The sequence below is a fragment of the Papio anubis genome, chromosome 10 (assembly GCF_008728515.1).
Source record: "Papio anubis isolate 15944 chromosome 10, Panubis1.0, whole genome shotgun sequence".
NCBI classification, from domain to species: Eukaryota; Metazoa; Chordata; class Mammalia; order Primates; family Cercopithecidae; genus Papio; species Papio anubis.
In genome coordinates, this window is record NC_044985.1 from 102,452,138 (window position 1) to 102,476,084 (window position 23,947).

At 49.2% G+C, this 23,947-nt stretch overlaps 2 protein-coding genes across 6 annotated transcripts; both read right to left on the reverse strand.

Annotated features, from left to right (window-relative positions):
* Positions 1-347: 347 nt before the first annotated feature.
* Positions 348-23,539, reverse strand: ZNF142 (zinc finger protein 142). 5 transcript variants are annotated; one of them, XM_031651529.1, is made up of 10 exons: positions 23,425-23,539; positions 23,146-23,246; positions 20,268-20,581; positions 15,503-15,624; positions 14,228-14,395; positions 11,863-12,687; positions 8,712-8,889; positions 4,659-7,611; positions 3,032-3,137; positions 348-1,181 (listed from the first exon to the last, which is right to left on the reverse strand). In XM_031651529.1, the coding sequence occupies exons 4-10, from the start codon at positions 15,609-15,611 to the stop codon at positions 712-714; spliced, it is 4,809 nt and encodes a 1,602-aa protein (XP_031507389.1). In that variant the 5' UTR covers positions 15,612-15,624; positions 20,268-20,581; positions 23,146-23,246; positions 23,425-23,539; the 3' UTR covers positions 348-711. The 5 variants fall into 5 exon arrangements, with proteins under 5 accessions (XP_031507389.1, XP_031507387.1, XP_031507388.1 ...); XM_031651527.1 differs by having other exon boundaries at positions 15,503-16,102; XM_031651528.1 differs by lacking the exon at positions 23,146-23,246 and having other exon boundaries at positions 15,503-16,102.
* Positions 9,164-9,839, reverse strand: LOC103876537 (acyl carrier protein, mitochondrial). Its single transcript, XM_009183075.4, has one exon. It carries the CDS (start codon positions 9,799-9,801, stop codon positions 9,331-9,333), a length of 471 nt encoding a protein of 156 aa, XP_009181339.1. The 5' UTR covers positions 9,802-9,839; the 3' UTR covers positions 9,164-9,330.
* Positions 23,540-23,947: the final 408 nt, after the last annotated feature.

A 23,947-nucleotide genomic window follows, 5' to 3' on the forward strand; every position in this document is an offset into this window, starting at 1 on the left:
GCTGAGCCAGTCTGAGGATTGATGATGAGCTAAAGTTGCTTCTAGGAGAAGGCTTAGTGGGTAGCAATCCTCCCTTTATAGATACAGGTAGACAAAGGAGCTTGAAGTAGGGAGCTGGCCAAGGGTCAAGACAGCTCAAGGACAGAGAGAAGGCAGACCTAGGCCTGTTTCAGAATCAATACTGAGTGAAGATGGAAGGAGACAAAAGGGAGGCAGAGGTCTGAGAGGGGACAGAGTTGATCAAGATGACAGCCTGGAAATGTTAAGACAGGCATTTGGGTAAATCTATAATGTAGTAACCACTTTCTGTTTAACATGCTTTATAGAGCATTAGGCACAACAGCACATGCGGTTAGATACAACTGTTTTTAGAAGATTCTGAAATAGGACTTGACACAGTAAGAAGGAAAGAGAAGATTGAGTGGGTAAAATCCAGATCTTATAGCCAGGGACTTTGATGGAGTGATGGTGAAGAAACCGGGAACTCTCAGGTTAAAAACACAATGTACAGCAATAAGAAATCAACATTGTAGTCCATGTCCCCCTTTTATATGGGTGATAATTTCAAAGTACTATAGCCAGAGTCCCAGGAGGGTTCTAGTCACCCTTGCTCCCCAAAAGCCAGTCCTTCCTTAGGCTCCTCAGGTTAGTGCTGATCCCAGTCTGCACATCTCAGACCATACCCTCTTCCTATTCAGGTGGGGCAGGCTTTCAGCCCTCAGGTCCAGTGTGGGGAGTGGCAGGAGCAGGAGGGCTGGGATCCTCCAGCTGCACATCATGCAGGTGCACTGTGGGGGTGGTGGGGTCTTTGCCCACACCCTGGTTTGGGTCAGCTTGGTCAGGGTGGTGCCTGCGTATGTGCTTGACCACCTGGAACTTTTGCTTGGCCTTGTAGTTGCAGAGGCGGCAAAAGAAGGGGTGGCGGTCGGTGTGGGTGAGGGCATGATGGCGCAGGCCAGCAGCCCAGCGGAAAGCACGGTGGCACACGTTGCACACATAGGGTTTGGCCTCACTGTGCTTGCGAAGGTGGGTGCGCAGCAGGAAGCGCGTCTTGAAGGCCTTGCCGCACTGCTCACACATGAAAGCCCGTGCTTCTCGATGCCGGGTCTCCTGGTGCACACGCAGTGCATCAGCCCGGTTGGTGCAGTACTCACACTCGGGACACTGGTATGGCTTCAGTCCTACAGGGCAGAGAACAAATCACCATTGAAAGGCGGTGGAGCAAGGTTCAGTGGGCCATGGAGTTACTGTGATCGGTGGACATAAAGAATGCAAGCAGCAAGTTGACTAATGACCATATCTTTGGAATGTTCCAGTCCTCCAGTCCTGTTTGACATTTCTTTTTTTTTTTTTTTTTTTGAGATGGAGTTTCGCTCTTGTTGCCCAGGCTGGAGTGCAGTGGCATAATCTCTGCTCACAATCTCTGCCTCCCAGGTTCAAGTGATTCTCCTGCCTCAATCTCCCAAGTAGCTGGAGTAACAGGCATGCGCCACCACACCTGGCTAATTTTGTATTTTAGTAGAGACAGGGTTTCACCATGTTGGCCAGGCTGGTCTCGAACTCTAGACCTCCGGCGATCTGCCCTCCTTGGCCTCCCAAAGTGCTGGGATTATAGGCATGACCACTGCGCCTGGCCCTGTCTGACATTTCTGTGCCTTTCCAACACAGAGTCCTTGTACATCAATAAGAAATCAATGTTGTAGTCCCAGCAATCAATGTTGTGGGTGCCCAATGGATGCTGAAGATTAACTGGACCTCTAACCAACTAGCTACGTGAGAGTAATGAATATTCAAATATGGAAGGGTTTCCACATGGGAAATAACCCTCTTTTGGTCACAGGGTACTCATGGAATTTGTCAATTCATTTAAACACAACTGCTTGTTCAACTCGAAAAGCCAAAGACCAGCCTGGGCAACAAAGTGAGACCCTGTCTCTACAAAAAAATTAGGTGGGCGTGGTGGCGTGTACTTGGTAGTCCCAGCTACTTGGGAGGCTAAGGCAAGAAGATCATGTGTACCCAGGAGTTTGAGGTTGTAGTGAGCTATGACTGCACCACTGCACTCCAGCATGGGCAACAGAGCAAGACCCTGTCACTGAAAAAAAAAAAAAAAAAAAAGTAAAAGAAATACTTAGGAGGGGCCAGGCACGGTGGCTCACGCCTGTAATCCCAGCACTTTGGGAGGCCGAGGCGGGCGGATCATGAGGTCAGGAGATTGAGACCATTCTGGCTAATATGGTGAAACCCCCGTCCCGTCTCTACTAGAAATACAAAAAATTAGCTGGGCGTGGCGGCAGGTGCCTGTAGTCCCAGCTACTCGGGAGGCTGAGGCAGGAGAATGGTGTGAACCTGGGAGGCAGAGCTTGCAGTGAGCTGAGACTGTGCCACTGCACTCCAGGCTGGGCAACAGAGTGAGACTCCGTCTCAAAAAAAAAGAAAAAAAAGAAAAAGAAAAAGAAATACTTAAGAGGGAAGAGGTAGAGGTGAAAGAAGTGGCATTCACAAAAGCAGACGGCCTTGAAATGCTCCTAATCAATTCCTCCACACAGGGAAGATCAGATGCAGTAAGCACAGGCACATGATTGTGTGCTTTCAAGAACCGAGTTTGTGGATTCCATCCATACCCAGGAGAAGAAAAGGACAGACTGGAACAGGAGACCCCTCTACTTTCTCCTTTTTAACTCATGACAGTTCTGTCATGTCTGTATAAGAGCCAGGCAAATCTGCCCTCAGTCACCCAAGTTTGAGTTGGGGGTTCTCACGAGGGGAAAAATGACTGACCTTGTAACACAGTCACCTGGGAAGCTTTTGGAAATTACATATGCACAGGTTCTCAGGTTTACCCTTCTGATTCTGACAGGTCTTCAGTGGGTTGGGGAGCCATTCTGGCACATACAACCCCAGCCTACCCTCTACTCCCAATGTGAAAATTGATGTTGGCCCTGAATTGGAACAAGGACCAACCTTGGTGAGGTGAGGTTTGCCAGGGAACAAGGGAACCCTTCAGGCCTGTGAAACCACACAGACTCACCTGTGTGCTTGGTCATGTGGTATTTGAGCTGGTTGACCCACTTGCACTTATAGCCACACTCAGGGCACAGGTACTTCCGTTCCTCCTTGTGGATCCGCATGTGGTACTGGAAGAGGCAAGAGCAAAAAGTAGAAAATGTGTACCCTTTGGTACTCACTGGATGTAGAAGTAGGGGTAAATAGGCAGAGAAACTGTTGGCAGATAACCCTGTTCCCTGCTTCCATCCTGTCCATAGGCCGCTTATCAACCAGGTCCCTGAGTTTTGTCAGTTTGGTATCCTAGGTTTGCCTTAGCTCTGTCACTTACTAGCTATGTCCCAAATGGTTTAATCCCTAATTCTCGGACTACTAATCTATAAAATGGGGAATAAAGTATCTATATCTCATATTTTTGAAATGATTAGAATTATAGTGCTAGAAATATAGTAAGTGCTCAATAAATGTTAGCTGTTATTATCTAGATTGTTCTTACCCTATTCTATGCCTTTATCATATGGCAAGCAGACACTATGGAACTTCATTTTTCTTAATCTTCAGTTTCTTGCTAGGAATTTTTTTTTTTTTTAAAGAGACAGGGTCTCACTCTATTGCCCAGGCTGGAGTGAACTGGCATGGTCACAGCTCTCTGCAGCCTTAACGTCCTGGGCTAAATCAATCCTCCCACCTCAGCCTCCCAAGTAGCTGGGACTACAAGCATGTGCCACAAGGTCCAGCTAATTAAAAAAATGTATTTTTATAAAGACAGAGTCTCCACATGTTGCCCTGGTTGGTCTCAAACTCCTGGGCTCAAGTAATCCTCTGGCCTTGGCCTCCCAAAGTGCTGGGATTACAGGCATGAGCCACTGCACCTGGCCAATAAATTTTTATTTACTTATTTATTTTTGAGACAGAGTCTCGCTCTGTCGCCCAGGCTGGAGTACAATGGCATGATCTCGGCTCACTGCAAGCTCTGCCTCCTGGGTTCACACCATTCTCCTGCCTCAGCCTCCCGAGTAGCTGGGACTACAGGCACCTGCCCTGCTAATTTTTTGTATTTTTAGTAGAGACGGGGTTTCATAGTGTTAGTCAGGATGGTCTTGATCTCCTGACCTCGTGATCCGCCCACCTCGGCCTCCCAAAGTGCTGGAATGCGCCACCGCGCCTAGCTCCAATTTTTAAAATGGGGTCTGTTGCTCTGTTACCCAGGCTGGGGTGCAGTGGCATGATCATAGCTCACTGCAGCCTCAAATTCCTAGGCTCAAGAAATCCTCCCACCTCAGCATCCTGAGTAACTGGGACTACAGGTATATACCACCATGCCTAGCTAATTAAAAAAATTTTTTTTGTAATGGGATCTCAATTTGCTGCCGAGTGGCCTTCAACTCCTGTCTTCAAGCGATCCTCCTACCTTCGTATCTCAAAGTGTTGAGATTACAGGTGTGAGCCACAATATGGAACTTTATCTTTACAACAACCCTATGAAGTTGGTATTATCTGTTTTTAACAGATGAATAATCTGGGGCTTGGTAAAGGAACTTTCCCAAAGTCACAGAGCTAATATCTGGAGGCATCAGCTTTATAGAACCCAGGCAGTGTAACTCCAGAGCCTGTACTCCTTCCACTTCCTGCCCCATATCCTCTGACATTACCTTGAGCCGAGAGGGATCAGCACAGGCATAAGGGCAGAGGTGACAGTGGTAAGGCTTTTCCCCAGTGTGGATGCGGCTGTGCCAGGTGATCTTCTGCCGGTTCTTGGTGCTGTAAGCACAATCGGTGCACTTGTAGAGACGAGTGCCCCCATGCCCTTTCACATGGTGATCTAGTACCAGCTGATGGCGGCACGTGAAGTCACAAAAGGGGCAGTGCAGAGGGGGCTGGCCAGCATCCCCATCCCCATCTGAGGCTGCCACAGCTGCTGAAGTCTCCTCATGCTGTTCCAGGTAGTGCTTCACCAGGCCCACCCGCTCCCGGGCAGCAAAGTCACAGAGCTGACAGCGGTGGCTGAAATGCTGCTGCCTCCGGTGCTCATCCAGAGCCAGTCGGCTAGGGAAGGCCTCCTGGCAGGCCCCACACTCAAGCCGTGGGTGCTGTTTACGGGTGTGTCCTCGTAAGCTGGCAGGGCTGGGGCATAGCAACCCACAGCGGGAACAGTGCAGGGGGCCCTCAGTGGTCTCTGCAGGAGAGCCAAGGGCAGGCTGTGCAGGCTCAGGGTGTCGGCGCAGAGCATGCTGCTTAAGTGCTGTCTCTGAGCTGAACTGGGCTTCACACTGGGAGCAGGCAAAGGCTGGGGTGCCTTGGTGGCAGCTGTTGACATGACGAGTAATGTCATGGCGAAGGTAGCCACTATAGTCACAAAGTGGACAGAAGTGGGTGGGTGTTTTGTCATGTACCCTTAGCCGGTGCAAGCGCAGTTTCGAGTTGGTACCAAATGTCTGGGGGCAAGAGCTGCAGGGGATGCGGCCAATGCCTGTGTGTCGGGACTGGTGAGCCTCTAACCGGTACCGTCTGGTGGTGGAAAAGTCACAGAAGGGGCACTGATGAGGCTTCACCCCCTCGTGCTTGAGCCGCCGGTGCTGCTGCATGCAACGGCTCTGTTTACAGGTGAAGCCACAGTCCCCACACTGCAGATGGGGCCGGGGCCCACGGGCTGGGGCCGCAGTGGGGTGCCTCCGCTTCTGGTGGAGCCTCAAGGCAGAGGCAGCAGGAGCAGTGAATGGGCAGAGGCTGCAGTGCAGCTCTCCAGACTCCTCAAGGGGGCAGCCCCGTGTCTGGTGAGTCCTCAGAGCCCGTTCCTGCTGGCAGCTAAAGGGACACGTGGGGCAGGTGAAGCGAGCCCCCTTCTGCTTTTGAACCAGAACTGTATCCCCATCACCAGATCTGGACTCTGTACTCCTATTCTTCAGGGGAGCAGAGTCCCCATTGCTCAATGGGGACACAAGCTGAGTCTGGGAGGTCCCTCGTTTTCCTCCCCCGCCACGTCCTCCCCTGCAGCCTTCAGTCACGTGAGAGGTAATAGAGGAGAGCCGGGAACAAAGGAATGGGCAGGAGTTGCAGTGAAACTTGCCCTGCTCAAAGCGGTGTTTCTTCGGGGCCTCTGTGGGCGAGGAGTTTCCTGCAGGAGGGACTGGGTCAAAGCAGTGCTTCTTAGGGGCCTCTCTGGGCAAGGAGTTTCCTGCAGGAGGGACTGGGGAACCAGAGACTGTGGCAAGAGGCTCTTCTGTTTCTTCTGGCTCCTTGGGAAGCTCCAAAGGAACATCTTTCGGAAGCAGTAGCTCTGCTTCTAGTGGTGCAGGTGGGGGCTTCCCACCTTCTGTATCCTCTGAGGCCTGGGTACCCGGGAGCACAGGTTGCAGAGGTATGGGTGAATCTGGTCTGGGCAAGCCCTTGTTCTTTCTGAGCAGAACAGGGCACTTCTTCAGCAGGTGGGTGCTGAGGCCACGCTGTTGCTTGAAGCTAGCCCCACACTCAGGGCACAGCAGGGGCTCTCGGCGGCCCTGGCACCCAGTCCTGGAGTGCAGATTCAGGGCCTTCTCCCGGCGAGTGATAAAAGGGCAGTGGGGGCAGCGGAAGGCTCGCCCCTCTCCCTGGATCACTACCATCTGCACCCGCCCCTCTAGCACCAATGCCTCTGCTTGTTCTTTATCCTGTCTCCTTAGAGCCTTGAGTAACGACTCTGACTCAGGTAACGGGGGCAAGGGTGCTGTCTCAGCAGGTGGAGTTGCCTTGAAGGTTCCTACCCAGTTGTTAGGGGCCTCCTCTAAAGATGGATTTGTGGAGGGCTCAGACGCTAGCTTTTCCAGAAGGGGATTTTCTTCGGCACCCAAGTCAGAAGTCCCAATACCTTCAAAGTTAGATAGCTCTGGCCCTTCCAGTCCCAGGGGCCTGAACTCCATGGGGGCTGTTTCAGTGACCTCCTCAAGGGGTGGCTCAGTCACAGACTCCAGCTCTACTCCCAGGGCCTCTAGGTGTAGTGTGCAGCTGCCCTCTTCCACCTCTGCTGGGCTGGAACTGCCAACCAGGTCAACCCCATGGGGAGCCTCACTGCCCTCCTGTCTTCCAGTGTTGACCTCCTCACTTGTCTCTGGCAGGGCCTGGTCCAAGCTGGGGTCCACCACAGTCTCAGGTTCGTGACCTGGCCCCTTGGACTGGGCAGACAGCTGGCTTGAGGGCTCTGAATCTGGTGGGGGTGTCGGGCCCTGCATGGCCCCTTCTGGCTCCTGGCTCGCATAACGGAGCTGCCAGGCCTGGTCTCCAGGCACATAGCCATGGGCCTTGCGTTTGTGGAACAAGAGTGTGGTGTTGCTGAAGGTGCGGTAGTCACAGAGGGCACAGTGGAACTCACGGAGGCGGGTATGCTTGCAGTTCTCATGGCTCAGCAGAGCCTGCTTGTGGCGGCTCTGGTAACCGCAGTAGTGACAAGGGTAGAGCGGGGCCGGTGTGCCAGGGTGGTGCTGGGAAGCCATGTGCTTCTGCAGCTCATACTTCCGCTTGCAGGCGAAGGCACACACCTCACACATCAGAGACTTGCCCTGATGCCGCAGCTTGTGGCTGCTCAGCTGATCAGCCCGGTGGCAGCGATAGGAGCACTGGTTGCACTGATACCTGGCGAGGAATGAAAGGGGGAGGCAATCACAATAATTAATCACAACAACTAAGAATCACTCAGTAAATACTTACTGTGGGCCAGGCTCTACGCTCAGTATCGTACATGTGTCACCTGATATAACCCTCCTTTTCACTACCCTATGAAACTGGTATCTCTATTGTCCACGGGAGAAAAACTAAATCACAGACGTTAATAACTTGCCTAAGGTTGGTTACAAAGGAAGCCAGGAGCAGAGACAGCCTAGCTTCAGGGCCTGTGTTCTAAGCCCTACTCTGTACTGCCTTCCTAAAATAATCATGAATCAGCATGACCCACTGTACCCTTCCAAGGAGCTGACGTGGCTACAACTCCACAGGGCAGGTTTCTGTGCCTCGTTTCCCTTCTCCCACATAAGCATGACAGCTCTAGAAACCCCTTAGCCAGCTGTGCCACAGGTCAGAGAACTTGCTGGATTTGGAAGTGGCCAAGACTAGGGCATGAATATAGAGTCTATTCACTTTCCCAGGGACAAACTCTGAGAACTCAAGTACACCTTAGCCTCTAGGCCTATACTGTAGGTCTATACTCCCTAGAGCCCAGAGAGTGCTCGCCATGTGACTGAGCCACAGTCACAGGGGCCAGCTGTAGGCAATGCAGTTGAGACAGTGGGAACACAGAAGGGTGTTATGAAAAGACTCTCTTTTTTCTTTCCTTTTCTTTTTTGAAACACAGTCTTACTCTGTCACCCAGGCTGGAGTACGGTGGTGCAATCTCGGCTCATTGCAACCTCCTCCTCCTGGCTCAAGCAATTCCAGTGCTTCAGCCTCCCAAGAAGCTGGCATTACAGGTGTCTGCTACCATGCCCAGCTAATTTTTGTAGTTTTAGTAGAGATGGGGTGTTGCCCAGATGGCCTTGAACTCCCAAGTTCAAGTAATTTGCCCGCCTCGGCCTCTCAAAGTGCTGGGATTACAGGTGTGAGTCACTGCACCCGGCCTTACGAGGAGACTCTCCAGGGATTGGAGAAAGCAATAGGGCCAGAAGTTAGATCCAAGAGGAAGCTAGCTTGGCATAAGGTTCTTGGGATTGGGACGGAGGCCTATGTGTGTGTTGTTGTACCTGAGGTCCCCTGTATGTTTTCGCATGTGCACACGGAGGTAGTGCTTCCACTTGGTGACATAGCCACATTCAGTGCACATGTAATCCTTGGTGTTGGAGTGGGTCAGCATGTGCTTCGATAGGTAGCTCACGTCTCGACATGTGAAGTCACACAGCTCACACTTGTGAGGCTTCTCACCTTATATGGGGGATGAGGATGAGGGGAGAGAACACAGGTCAGACACAGAGCAAGTGGACAGACCATTTCTTCCAGCAAGGCTGCCCTGATGCCAGTGAGGAACAACAGCTTCATATGCTACCTGCAACGGTGAAAACCTCACAACAATGAAGGCTGCTTCACAGCCCTCTCAGGTAACTACTCCCCCAACTTTCACACCAATGAAGATGGGAAGAAAGTAAAGACCAAGCTTTTCTTTTCTTTTTTTTTCTTTCTATTTTTTTTTTTTTTTTTGGTTTTATGGATTTATTTTCAAAGACTAAAACACTTATACAATTTAAATACACGTCCATCAGAATCACTCTGTCAGAGTCCGCAATAATGCGAAAATGTGTCCTCACTGCCAGACATTCGCCACTATCATCTGAGTCCTCTCTCCCCAAAGCCAAAGGGTCTGATACTTTATTCATACACATCCTTCTTATCTGCAATGTAATCTACAATTTCTTGTGGACACATTAACTTTTCAGCATCTGTATCAGGAATTTCAAACCCGAATTCGTCTTCCATGGCCATGATAATCTCCACTTGGTCCAAACTGTCTAAGCCCAGGTCTTTCATAAAATGAGAATCTACTGAAAGCTTCTCTGGGTCAATCTTGTCATAGAGTTTCAATACGTAAAGAACACGGTCCCGGATGCCCTCTAACGTCAAAGGGGGCATGTCGCTATACTGGCGGCACAACTGTGTAACTCTACCAGGAACCTGCGCGAGCTTTAAGGCCGGCTGCAAAGGCCCGAGCCTCGTCTGGGTCCCCACGGAGCACAGACCGGTGCTGAGAGGCCGGGCCACGGCCAGCATCGGGACCCGGGGCAGCGGCGCAAAGGCCGCGGGCAGGCGGCGGACATAGGATGAAAGGACACGAGACGCCATAGCTACGCCGACCCAGGATGCACTGCCTTCTTTCTATTTTTTTAATTGAGACAGAGTCTCACTCTGTCGCCAAGGTTGGAGTACAGTGACGTGACCTCAGCTCACTGCCAAGCTCAGCTGCCCGGGCTCAAGCGATTCTTGTGTCTCAGTCTCCCGAGTAGCTGGGATTATAGGCGCCTGCCACCATGCCTAGCTAAATTTTTTGTATTTTTAGTAGAGACAGGGTTTCACCATGTTAGCCAGGCTGTTCTCGAACTCCTGACCTTAGGTCATCCGCCCACCTTGGCCATGTAAAGTGTTGCGATTACAGGCATGAGCCACCGTGCCCAGCCCAAGCTTTTCAAAACTAGCTTAAAGTCCACTCTTGATTTGTTTTACAGTTTGCTGTCACTATGGTCAACTGCTCTACTTAGCCTAATTCTTTTGTTTTCCAGAAAAGGAAAAATAAATGAGACAACAGAACAGAATGGTCAAGAATTCTGATCTGAAGTCCAACATAGTAATAAAAATATTAACAGCCAACATGAACAAAGTTCTTACTATGTGAATAGCACTCTTCTGAGCACTTTGTAAAAAAATGCCTCCTCTCGGCTGAGCACGGTAGCTCACGCCTGTAATCCCAGCATTTTGAGAGGCCGAGGCGGGCGGATCACAAGGTCAGGAGATCGAGACCATCCTGGCTAACGCGGTGAAACTCTGTCTATACTAAAAATACAAAAAATTAGCTGGGCGTGGTGGCGGATGCCTGTAGTCCCAGCTACTCGGGAGGCTGAGGCAGGAGAATTGGAGGGAACCCGGGAGGCGGAGCTTGTAGTGAGCCGAGATTAGGCTACTGTACTCTCAAAAAAAAAAAAAAAAAAAAAAAGCCGCCTCTCCACAGATTTTCAGAATATCCTTAAGAGGCAGGTGCTATTATCACCCTCATTTTACAGATAGGGAAACTGAGGCACAGAGAAATCATAGAGCCATTAAGTGGTAGTTTAAATCCTAGCTGACTACCATGTGGCTTTGAGCAGTCTGTTTCTTTGTCTCCAAAAGGTTGGTATAAAGGATTATATGAAATGTTCCAAAGTTGTCAGTGAAACTCAGTGAGAACTCAAAGGTGAGCTGTTCATGTTGATGGTCAAGACCTGGCACTGACAGGCTGGGCCAGGTTCCTTCAGGACCCTTCCTTGTTGTCCCTGCCCACTCACCCAGCCCCATTCCCTATGGTGAAAGGCTGGCAACATGGTACTCTGCAGAGTTCTAACACTATCTGTGTCGTCTTAAAGTAGGTCTCAGAGTTTGTCTCTTTTCTCATCTTTACCTGCCTTACTTATAAGATTAAACCTCTTGGAAAGACCTCAGAAACATGAGATTCTGTGACTAAAGCATGTACAGGAATGAGTTCAATGAGAATAATGGCTTTGTCCCAGGCTACCTAATATTTTTTCTCCCAAACCAGTGTCTTTGATGAAAATTCTAAAAATGTCCTGTCAATCCACTGATGTTGACATAGAGATCACAAATGGGATGATGCTGTAGCAGGAAGCTTGGTTTGGTTGTTACCTAAAGCATCAAGAATGCTGGAAGACAGCTACGAGTGCCAGTTAAACATCTGCAACTTCCAGGTCACTGGAGGTGATCTTGTTCGGTGTCATGGACACCCAAGCTATAGAAGGCCATATGCATGTGGACGGTTCAGTCCCCTCGCCCCTGTCTCTTAGCACATCCCAAAACATGAATTGCAACGTAAGGTAATTTGTCCTAGTTTGGGTTTCTTCAGGCTTGATGTTAACCCACTCAAGCCTGACTAGGGGTGGGCAGAACTGGACAGGGGCTTAAGAGGCACAGCACCACAGTGGTTAGAGCACAGGCTCTGGAATCAGACGGCATGGATTCAAATCCTAGCTCTACTAGTTTACTAGCTAAGTGACACTCAAGGCTCATTTGTAAATCTGGAATACTAGATCTATCTCTAGGAATTTTGGGTCAAATGAGAAAATGTATGCAAGGCCCTTTGTAGCCATTATCACCACCATCATTATTACAACATTATTGTAAAGATGGAAACCATCCTACCGGTATGTAGAAGCATGTGTCGGATGAGCACCCTCTTGTGGGCAGTGGCAAAGCTGCACTCAGGACACTGGTGGATCTTTTCATGAGCATGCATCTTGCCTACATGATCCTGGTAAGCCACTGGGTTGAAGGTGGCAAAGGGGCAGAAGGTGCAGCGCAGCTCTTCACTGCCAGGGTGGCCCTGCTTCTTGTGTTTACGGAATAGGTGCTTATTGGAACAAGCAAAGTCACAGTGGGGGCAGTGGAAGGCGTAGTGGCTCTTGTGGTGGGCCTCCATGGCTTCGGCTGTGGCAAAGAGCATGGGACATGAGTGATGGCGGCACTCCACAGCCCGCACCCCATGGGTCTCCTTCAGGTGCTTAATGAAGGCCTTGCGGTCGGGTGCTGCATAGCTGCAGCCCTCCTGAAAGCAGCGAAGGGGTACCGGCTCTGCCGCGGCTGCTGCCGTGTGGCTCTTGAGGTGCTCCTTGAGGGCCTGGCTGAGGCGGAATTCCTCACGGCAGACAGGACAGGCATAGGTGTCTGAGTAGAAGTTGGAAATATCTTCATGCATGCTGGCCATGTGGCGGTTGAGTGCATTCCTCTCCACCGCACTGTAGTGGCACAGTGGGCAGTGGTGGGCCTTTTCACCCAGCTCCCGCAGCAGATGGGTCTTGAGCTTGCTCTTACTGGTGAAGAACTTCTGGCAGTTGGGGCACTGGAGACTGGGGTCTGGGAAGTGGAGATGAAGGTGTTCCACCAGATGGGTCCGCTTCTTAAAGCAGCGCTTACACTCTGGACACATATGGGTCTTGAAGAGGGACTCAGTGCCAGAGACCACATCCCCTGGGAGAGGGAATAGAGTTGAGAGAGTGAGATTTTTCTGGGGATAGCCAGATAATGGGAGAACCACAATTTGCTCAGACACAAACAATGTGTGGCCTCTCTCCAGGAAACCAAGCAAAAGGGTCTCAAACACTGTAGTCTCAAAGAAAAGGTGAGAAACTCAAGTTTTAAGAGAAGCAAAACCACAAGGGCTTCTCAGGCCTTGCTGTGACATCCTGTTTGAAGTGCTTTACTCAGCTACCTGCTCTTCTTGAGTCTTTGTTTAGAGCTGCTTAAAACAATCTGAATGGAGCATTCTTGTTCTTTCCTGCCTTGTTCTATGGGGGCAGGCAGAAGCATCAGCAAGATTAGTTAGAAGGAAAAGAGCCCCCAAGGGGGTGAGCCAAAAGAAAGTAAAGAACTCTTGGCCGGGCGCGGTGGCTCAAGCCTGTAATCCCAGCACTTTGGGAGGCTGAGATGGGTGGATCACGAGGTCAGGAGATCAAGACCATCCTGGCTAACACGGTGAAACCCCGTCTCTACTAAAAAATACAAAAAACTAGCCGGGAGAGGTGGCAGGTGCCTATAGTCCCAGCTACTCGGGAGGCTGAGGCAGGAGAATGGCGTGAACCCGGGAGGCGGAGCTTGCAGTGAGGGGAGATCCAGCCACTGCACTCCAGCCTGAGCGGGGAGGTTAGTCCATAGCAATGTCCTCTCACTATTTTGTTTAACAGTATAAAACTGTTTACAGGTCGGGCGCGGTGGCTCAAGCCTGTAATCCCAGCTCTTTGGGAGGCCGAGACGGGCGGATCACAAGGTCAGGAGATCGAGACCATCCTGGCTAACACGGTGAAACCCCGTCTCTACTAAAAAATACAAAAAACTAGCCGGGCGAGGTGGCAGGTACCTATAGTCCCAGCTACTCGGGAGGCTGAGGCAGGAGAATGGCGTGAACCCGGGAGGCGGAGCTTGCAGTGAGCTGAGATCCGGCCACTGCACTCCAGCCTGGGCGACAGAGTGAAACTCCGTCTCAAAAAAAAAAAAAAAAAGAACTCTTACTTCTAAATACTGGCTCACAGGCTCTAGCTAATAATGAAGTTGGTAATAAATACAACCAAATCTTTCTTATTCACCTTGATAACAACTGTGCTCTTTGTGGGATGACTTTCAAATATTCTACTGAGGTGAAAAACTGGGAAGCAAAGATTCAGAAAAAAGTATTTGAGGGCTCAGTGCCAGACAAAATAGGCTGTTGATCATCAATAACTTCTGGCATCTCTATATTATGATGAAGATCACCTCCTGCTTCCCTGCTAGAGTTTTCTGCCTGAGGAAAACCAGCCCAGTGAAGCAAACTCGATTTACCCCAATGCTATATTACTAAAGTCTTTACCATTCACTCATTCATCATTTTCCCACTAGACCTTGACTTTTGAGTCAAGGTAGAACAGAATAAAAGGATCCGAACCAAAGCTCAGAAAACAAACCCCAGAGCTTCAATACCACGGTTTCAATAATCCATTCTTTCCCACCACCAAGGGCTTCAAGCCTTAGTCATTACCTTCCAGCCGCTGAGCCCCTTGGCCTTTATCCACAGCCTTATGGGAGTTCTTCTGGGTGTCATTCTTCTCTTCTTTCTCTACATTCTCCTCTTCAGCCGTCTCCTGCCCAGGCAGGGGTGTACCTGCTTCCTGTGAAGGTTCTCTCTCTCCTGGAGGCAGTTTGGGAGCTGGAGAGACATAAAACTTGATAAAGTCTACAGGAGCCAATGACAGCACTAAATGCTTATACTTCTCCACCTACTGGCTGAAATAATCACCCTCTTCCACTTTTAGCATAAGGAAATCTTGGGTTTTATGTATAAATGTATTTCCACTCAAGACAGAAATAGGAGGACCAAGACCTAAGTTATTAGCAATGTTCCAGTCTAAAGTAACTCAAACCTCAGAGAGCACCCCTTTTGACAGCAGTGAGGTCACTGAGGTCATAGGGGGCTGAAAGTAGAGAATGGGTAGACTGCAATTCCTTCTCTTATCAGAATCCTGGCCTCTCCTGGCCTGTTTTCTCTGTTTCCTCCTGCTCCTCTGCTCTCTCATGCTTTTTTGGGACCAAGAGGAATGGCAACTAGTAAAACACCATCTCCCTTGAATGTTCCTTTCCCTTCCTCCCTCTCTCTTTCTCTTTTTTTTTTTTTTTTTTTTTTTTTTTTGAGACAGCGTCTTACTCTGTCATCCAGGCTGGAGTGCAGTGGTAGCTGGGACTACAGACATGCGCCACCAAACTCAGCTAATTTTTGTATTTTTTGTAGAGACAGGATTTCACCACATTGCCAGGCTGGTCTTGAACTCCTGGATTCAAGGGATCCATCCACCTTGGCCTCCCAAACTGCTGGGATCACAGGCATGCGCCACAGTGCCTAGCCCAAATGGTTATTTCCTTTTTAAAATAACCCTGGCTTCTACTGCTCAATCCCCAGTTGCTCTAAAGGAAAGTCTACAGGCATTCCTTCAGTGGCCATAGCCAATGATGGTCATTTTTGCTTTTGCTCTCAGAAAGCTGTGAAATGGATCATTAGAGAATATTGGTTAAGTAACTTCAAGCCACAGGTAGCCTAAGCCAACTTTCATTCATTGTCACAAAGACTTCGTCTTTGTCCCATATATTCCACTGTTTCAAGATGCCTTCCCATGTCATCCAGTAACTCCATCCTCCTGAGCCACTATCTACATTCTCTTATATTCTTGTACATTCATGGCCTTGGAAACAACTGCCTCTCCTATAAGATCAACTGTGGCTGAACTCCAGGAGAGGAACTGCTTGGCCCTTGGCCTCATACCTGGCAGCAGCTCCTGGGATGGAAGGCCCTGAACGGCAGAAAGTTCTCCCTGTGTCCCAGCACCATGGCTCCGCTGATGCTGCCGGAAGAGTTTGACGTTGGAGCCCATGAAGCTGCAGTGGCTGCAGTGGAAAGGGTAATGCGCCTGCCGGTGCAGCTCCATGCCCTGCTGGCTCCCGAAAAGCAGGGGGCAGCCCCGGAAAGAACAGGGCACAGGAACTGCTCTGTGAGTCTGCCTCAGGTGGTGCTGCAGACCCTTGCGATCTTCAGCAGAGAACACACAGCCAGATTCTGGGCAGGAGAAGGTGTCAGGAGTGCCCCGGTGAATCTTGAAGTGGCTCTTCAGGGCCTGGGGTTGGGCAAACTCCTGTCTACACACAGGGCATGATAGGGGACTAACTGGTGGGCTCTGGCCCTGCAGAGGGCCAGGGAGGGTTGGGTTGCCGGGAGGCAGCTCTACAGAGCATGGGGGGCTAGAGAGGCCCTGCACAGGCTGTATATGGGTCTCACTGCACTGGTGCAGGGCCAGCAGAGTGGGCTCTGCGAAGCTCTGTTCACAGCGCTCACAGAAGTACACCTCCACCACCTTTACCAGGACACCTGCAGGCAGAGGACCGACAGAGAAAGGCATAGAATCAGATGGAACAAGACTCATAGGAGTTAGTTACTAGTAGAAAATGTAGGTGAATCTTTTAATATTTGTAGAGTACAGATGGACTTTAAGTCTGGTCCTACACCTGGACTGTAAGCCCCATAAGGTCAGGGACCATCTATCTGGCATGTGTGTTTGGACTCCTAGCACAATACTTGGTACAAGGTAGGTGCTTAATAAATATTTGTTAAATGAGTGAATAAACAAGCAAATCCAGACAGCATTAAGACAGTATATTTTGCCCAAGTGAAAACCAGAAACTTCCAAAAGAAAATGACAAACTAGGGATAATATCTGCAATATAAATGATAAGAGCTTTACTTTCAAATTCTGTAAAGAGCTTTACAAAGGCACAGGAATGGATAAAATGGAGAATATCCTTTCTGAAAATAGTTATTATTCTCCATAATAATTGCTGCCGTTTTAAAAGCAATGGGCAAGACTTTGATTTAAAAAGGCTTAATAAACGCTCTCATTTGGTCCTCCAACAGCCTTATGAGAACAAGGTCCTGAGATTCTACGAGGTTAAGACTACTATGTTTATTAGTGGTAGAGCCATGACTCAAGGTCAGGTTTATCCTACATTTATTCTGCTGGTCCTTTTGCTCTTTATTGTTATTTTGTTAAAAAAAAATTTCAGGGCCAGGAGTGGTGGCTCACACCTGTAATCCCAGAACTTTGGGAGGCCAAGACAGGCAGATCACGAGGTCAGGAGATCGAGACATTCCTGGCTAAGGTGGTGAAACCCTGTTTCTACTAAAAATACAAAAAAATTAGCTGGGCGTGGTGGCACGCACCTGTAGTCCCAGCTACTTGGGAGGCTGAAGCAGGAGAATCGCTTGAACCTGAGAGGCGGAGGTTGCAGTGAGCCAAGATTGCCCAGTGCACTCCAGCCTGGTCAACAGAGAGAGACTGTCTCAAAAAAAAAAAAAAAAATTTCAGGCCAGGCCCAGTGGCTCACGCCTGTAATCCCAGCACTTTGGGAGGCCGAGGCAGGTGGATCACCTGAGGTCAGGAGTTCGAGACCAGCCTGACCAACATGGAGAAACCCCGTCTCTACTAAAAATACTAAATGACCTGGACATGGTGGCGCATCCCTGTAATCCCAGTTACTCAGGAGGCTGAGGCAGGAAAATCACTTGAAACCAGGAGGCAGGGGTTGCAGTGAGCCAAGATCATACTATTGCACTGCAGCCTGGGTGACAAGAGTGAAACTCTGTCTCAAAAAAGAAAAAAAAAAAAAAAAATTTCAGTGCAACATCTAAAATGATACCTAAGTATACAAAGGAAGAAAAACCACCCACCCCCTTCACACACACAATTTCGTGTGTTTCTTTTTGACCCTTTTCTTCCCACTTGCTATATATCAAAGATATTTTTATACTTGAGTACATTTACATCTAGTTTTTACTTTCTTGTCCAGTTTGTTTTTTCCAGAGCATGGACAAATCAAAATGAAATTCTGCCCTTGCTTCCCTGGGGACAAAAAAAATAAAAATAATTTTTTTGGCTGGTGGTGGGGGAAACAGGGTCTCTCTCTGTCACCCAGGCTGCAGTGCAGTGGTGGTGTGATCATAGTTCACTGCAGCCTTGACCTCCCGGGCTCAAGCGATTCTCCCACCTCAGCCTCCTGAGTAGGTGGGACTACAGGCACCACCATGCCTGGCTAATTTTTAAATTTTTTGTAGAGATGGGGTCTCCCTATGTTGCCCATTCTAAAAATAATTTTAAAAAATAAATTAATTGTGCCCTTACGGATGGACATCTGGGCTGTTTCCAACCATTACAAATAAAGCACCCCTATATATTCTCATCCTTGTATCTTTGTGCATGTATATATGCCTTTCTGTAGGACAGATTCCTACAGTGGAATTACAGTGGTCAGAATATGCAAACTGTAAAATTTGCTATGTAGCTAAATTGACCTTCAAAAGATTATACTAATTTGTATCTCCATAATTTATAACATGGTGTTTCCTATAGCCTCGTCAACACTAGGCATTATTTAAAATGTTTAATTTATGCCAAACTGCATCTCCTATTTTTTTTTTTTTTTGAGACAGAGTCTCGCTTTGTTGTCCAGGCTGTGGTTGAGGGGCACAATCTTGGCTCACTGCAACCTCCGCCTCCCGGGTTCAAGCAATTCTCGTGCCTCAGCCTCCTGAGTAGCTGGGATTACAGATGCCCGCCACCACGCCCAGCTGATTTTTTTGTATCTTAGTAGAGATGGGGTTTCACCATCTTGCCCAGGCTGGTCTCAAACTCCTGAGCTCAGGCAATCGCCTGTCTCGGCCTCCCAAAGTGCTAGGATTATAGGCATGAACCACCATGCCCAGCCGCATCTCTTATTTGTAACTGGAATTTATTTGTTTGCTAGTGAGATTAAGCATCCTTCCATATAGTTACTACTTTTATTTCTTTAGAGCATTGCACATAGATTTCTTTTTCCCATTAAAAAAAAAAAAGGTTTCTGCTGGGTGCGATGGCCCAAAACTTTAGGAGGCCGAGGTGGGAAGATTGCTTGAGCCCAGGAGTTCAAGACTAGCCTGGGCAACAAGGTGAGGCCTCGTCTCTACAAAAGAAAATTTAAAAACTAGCTGGGTTTGGGTGGTATACACCTGTGGCCCCAGCTACATGAGAGGCTGAGGCAAGAGGATTGCTTAAGCCTAGGAGGTCAAGGCTGCAGTGAGCCATAACTGTGCCATTGTACTCTAGCTTGGGTGGCAGAGCAAGATCCTGTCTCAACAAAACCCCCAAAACCAAAAGAAAACATAAAAAGGAAAGCAAACAACAAAAAAGATGGTTCCCTTTTCTTATTGTGGCTCTTTGAATTTTAAAGATATTAACTCTTGGCCGGGGACAGTGGCTCACGCCTGTAATCCCAGCACTTTGGGAGGCCGAGGTGGGCGGATCACAAGGTCAGGAGATCGAGACTATCCTGGCTAACACAGTGAAACCCGGTCTCTACTAAAAATACAAAAAATTAGCTGGGTGTGGTGGCGGGCGCCTGTAGTCCCAGCTACTCAGGAGGCTGCGGCAGGAGAATGGCGTGAACCCGGGAGGCGGAGCTTACAGTGAGCCGAGATGGTGCCACTGCACTCCAGCCTGGGTGACCGAGCAAGACTCTGTCTCAAAAAAAATTAAAAAAAAAGATATTAACTCTTTCTTATATATTGCAAATGTTTTTCCTAGGTTCTTTTTTTTTTTTTTTTTTTTTAATTTCTTTCACCATATGGAAGTTTGGAAATATTATATGGTCAAATTAGCTAATCTTTCCCAATATTCTTTGTCACTACACTACAGTGCCAAGTGAAGTGGTGACAACTATGGCTGGAGGATGGCAATTAAAAAACAGAGAAGCTTCCTGAAAATAAGAGGTGATGACAATGGGATGAATAAAGGGAAAATCTTTCATCTGAGATAAATACAAATGCTCAACTTCTGCTGTTTGTTCGTTTTGTTTTGTTTTTAAAGTGGTAGGGGTCTCACTATATTGCCCAAGCTGGAGTGCAGTTGCTATTCACAGGTATGATCATAACATACTGCAGCCTCTAACTCCTGGGCTCAAGCAATCTTCCTGCTTCAGCCTCCCAAGTAGCTGAGACTACAGGTGCATGCCACCGTACCAGGCCTCAACTCTTATTCTTAACAACATGCCTTGGATGAGTAAAGTATGTTATACACAAAAAACTAGGGCAGGGAAATACCAGATCACTTCTGGAAAGCCCTGCCAAGACAGGGTTTTTGCTTAATCCCTGGCTGCAGTTCCTGGGTAGGAGGGTCAATATGGAGGAAAGAATCTCCAAGGACTGTAAGAGTAGGGACAAGCCAGGATTCGGCAGAGGTGTCAGAAAGGTCTTACTTTCTGGATTACTGCCTAGCACACACATGAAGCCCTTGCAGGAAGGACTGCCAAAAGCTTGGAGAAGGCTGTGCACCACTTCGCCAGCCTTCAATCAACATGCACCAACTGCAAACCAAATGACAACATCTCCAAGTATAAAAATAGGATGCTACCTTGTGTTCTCATCATATTTATACAGAATCAAAAATAACCCAGACAAAACCTCAGAGCTGCCTGTCCCACTGGCCTGCTTGCAACTGTGTTTGTACCTGGGGTCTCTCCAGGAGCACCTGGGGTCAGGGTTCCAGCTACTGTCTCCACAATGATCTCCATGTTCCCTGGACCGTCTTCAGTTGCTGTGGCCTCTACCAGCAGGCAGCCTGGCTCAGTAGGCAAAGGCGCAGGGTCCCCGGAAGGACAGGGGCTCTGGACAGGCCCCAGGATTCCACGGTTAGAGAGAGGCGGGGGGATCAGCAATAGCTCAGGACACAGTCCATCCATCTCTCCGGTGCTATGGGCTGGCTGTGAGTCCAAAAGTGGGTCTGTCATCACCACCGACTTGTGTGTTTTGGCCTCTTAAATGCTGACAAGCCAACCAGAAGAAAAACAAAGTAAAGTTAGAGTTCCTACTTTCTTCCCAGCTGGTGTGGGTACACAGCCCAGTGCCCACCGACTTAGGCATTTTCTTGCATGGCAATATGCCACATATACCTTATGAGACTAAATAGAGGCTTTCTTTTATGATAATGTTCAGAACAAAAAGTATAAAAATGATAACGGAACATTAGGAGACAGCCAACAAGTATTGGCCAACATATTAATGACTGCAGGTTGTCTCCCGCTAGCTAAGTGCCCTTAGCCAAGTCATTAAGCAATTTGGGTCTCAGATTTCTTATCTGCAGCAAAATTAGGTGGGGCCAAAGAATCTCAGAAGTCCCTTTTTTTTTTTTTTTTTTTTTTTTTGGAGACAGAGTCTTGCTCTGTCGCCCAGGCTGGGGTGCAGTGGCCAGATCTCAGCTCACTGCAAGCTCTGCCTCCCGGGTTTAGACCATTCTCCTGCCTCAGCCTCCCGAGTAGCTGGGACTACAGGCGCCCGCCACCTCGCCCAGCTAGTTTTTTGTATTTTTTAGTAGAGACGGGGTTTCACCGTGTTAGCCAGGATGGTCTCGATCTCCTGACCTCGTGATCCGCCCGTCTCGGCCTCCCAAAGTGCTGGGATTACAGGCTTGAGCCACCGCGCCCGGCCCCCTTTTTGAGACAGAGTCTCGCTCTGTCACCCAGGCTGGAGTGCAGTGGAGTGATCTCGGCTCACTGCAACCTCCACCTCCTGGGTTCAAGCAATTCTCCTGCCTCAGCCTCCCTACTAGCTGGACTACAGGCAGGCGACACACACGCCTGGGTAAATTTTGTATTTTTAGTATCGATGGAGTTTCACCATGTTGGCCAAGCTGATCTCGAACTTCTGACCTCAGGTGATCGGCCCACTTTGGCCTCCCAAAGTGCTGGGATTACAGGCATGAGCCACCTTGCCTGGCCTCTTTCTCTCTTAACCTTTGATAATCTCACTATTCCTCAGAATGGATTATAAGGAAGGCCCTTCCTTCATCATCTGGATCCTGCTGACCTCCCCAGACTCATCTCCCACTTCTCCCCTCAGCAGATCTCTGAACCAGATGATGTGCCATTCTCCAGACTCACAACATTCTCTTTTGCTTTCATACCCTCATAGCCTTTTGCGTCTCTTGGCTTGATACGCCTTTTCCCCTTTTCAATCTTTCTCTCTTGTCTAGCTAACCAATTAACTATCCTTGAAGAAGCTACACAAATGTCACTTCCACCATGAAGGCTTCCTGACATTCTTTTTTTTGAGACAGTCTTAGTCTGTCACCCAGGCTGGAGTGCAGTGGCATGATCTCAGCTCACTGCAACCTCCGCCTCCTGGGTTCAAGCGATTCTCCTGCCTCAGTCTCCTGAGTAGCTGGGATTACAGGCATGCGCCACCATGCCTGGTTACTATTTTGTATTTTTAGTAGAGATGGGATTTCTCCATGTTGGTCAGGCTGGTCTTGAACTCCCGAACTCAGGTCATCCACCCGCCTCAGCCTCCCAAAGTGCTGGGATTACAGGCGTGAGGCACTGCGCTGGCCTGGCTTCCTGACACTCTAATTTTCTCTCTTCTGGCATCCTGAGGGCACTCTGTACACAGCCCTTTCAGAAACGAGGTCACACTGCACTGTTTTTTACCCATCAGTCTCTCTCCCTAGATGTGTAGCTTTTTAGTAATTTGTTGACATTATCACTTCAACGACATCACTTTGTGATACTGATGTTATCACTTCAACGAACACAAATCACCCACAATCAAAGCTTCCAGTGAAGAAGCACAGACATGGAGCTGCACTGGAGTAATGCTAGGTATCTTGCACTAAACCAGTGGTTCCTCACCTATAACATAACACGTTTGGAGAAATTTCAAACTCATTAACTGACTATGGCCTCAAACTAAATATGGGAACATAACTGAGAAATGAATGACAATTAAGTTGCATACCCTGTTATACATGGCTAAAATGAGTTTAAGCTGAATAATTAGTAATTAATAAGAATGATAGGAATCACTTCATGAAATTGAGTCACAGAGAAGATGCAAAAAGGAAAAAAAAAAAAAAGAAGAAACCAGGCGAGGCACGGTGGCTCACGCCTGTAATCCTAGCACTTTGGGAGGCCGAGGCGGGTGGATCGGGCGGGCCGATCACCTGAGGTCAGGAATTCGAGACCAGCCTGGCTAACATTGTGAATCCCCATTTCTACTAAAAGTACAAAAAAACAGTAGGGCGTGGTGGCACACGCCTGTAATCATCCCAGCTACTCGGGAGGTTGAGTGAGGAGAATCGCTGGAACCCGGGAGGTGGAGGCTGCAGTGAGCCGAGATCGCACCAATGCACTCCAGCTTGGGCAACAAGAGCGAGAAACTCCGTCTCAAAAAACAAACAAACAAGCAAACAAAACCCAAGATCCTGCAATCTGATAGTCCCTATTTCCAGAATCCCACGACTCAAAACAACAGATCATAGGGATTCACAAGGTGGCTGGGAAGTGCACTCCCGTGGCCAGAGGGATTCTCTGGAAACCGCAGCCTCCACTTACTGAATATTATCGCTGCTCTGGGGAATCTTCCAGCTTGGCCATACATGGCCTCCGGGGGGAGCCAAGGAGGACGCTGAGCCGTCAAGATTAAGAACCTTCACCTGAGGAAGGGCAGGGTGAGGTAGGAGACAGGTGGGCACGAGAGAAGAAATACGCTTATTTTCCGGGCAGGAGGACTGAGGAAGAGAAAGGACAGACTAAGGCAGAGAGGAGGTCTGGAGAAATAACGGGCCCCGGCCCAGGGACCCAGGTTCCCACTTGCCTCTGGCTCTGACTCACCGCGTAGCCTTGGACAAACACAGTCGCATCGCTTCTCTGGGCCTCAGCTTTCCTGTCTGTAAAATGGAGGTGATGACAGTGTCCACATCGTCAGGCGGGAGCTGGATCATAAGAGCCAGCGAACGGGAAAGGCGGCTTGTAACCTGGAAGGCTTGGGATGCAGCATCGTCATGATTTTGGTCCTGAGAGCAGCGGGTACCGGGCGGGGTCCAGAAGCGTGACGCAACTGCGGTGCCGGGGCCCAGCTCCTCTGGGTGCTCCCTTCAGTACCTCCTCCCGAGAGTTCCCAGAGCCCAGGCCCACCCTAATCCCGGGGCTCGAAAAACTTTGCCTCCAGCTTGCTTCACCCGCGTTCCCTTCCCAGTTCCGCCCCGCAGCTACTCACTCACCTCCAGATCCCGAGCCGGCTGGAGCCGCATCTCTATGGTCGGCCGCGGCTGGAGCGGCCCCCGGTGCCCCCTTTGTGCGACCGCCTCCGGCCCAGCCGCCTCTAGGATATTGGGGATGTGGAAGCCACTCTCTC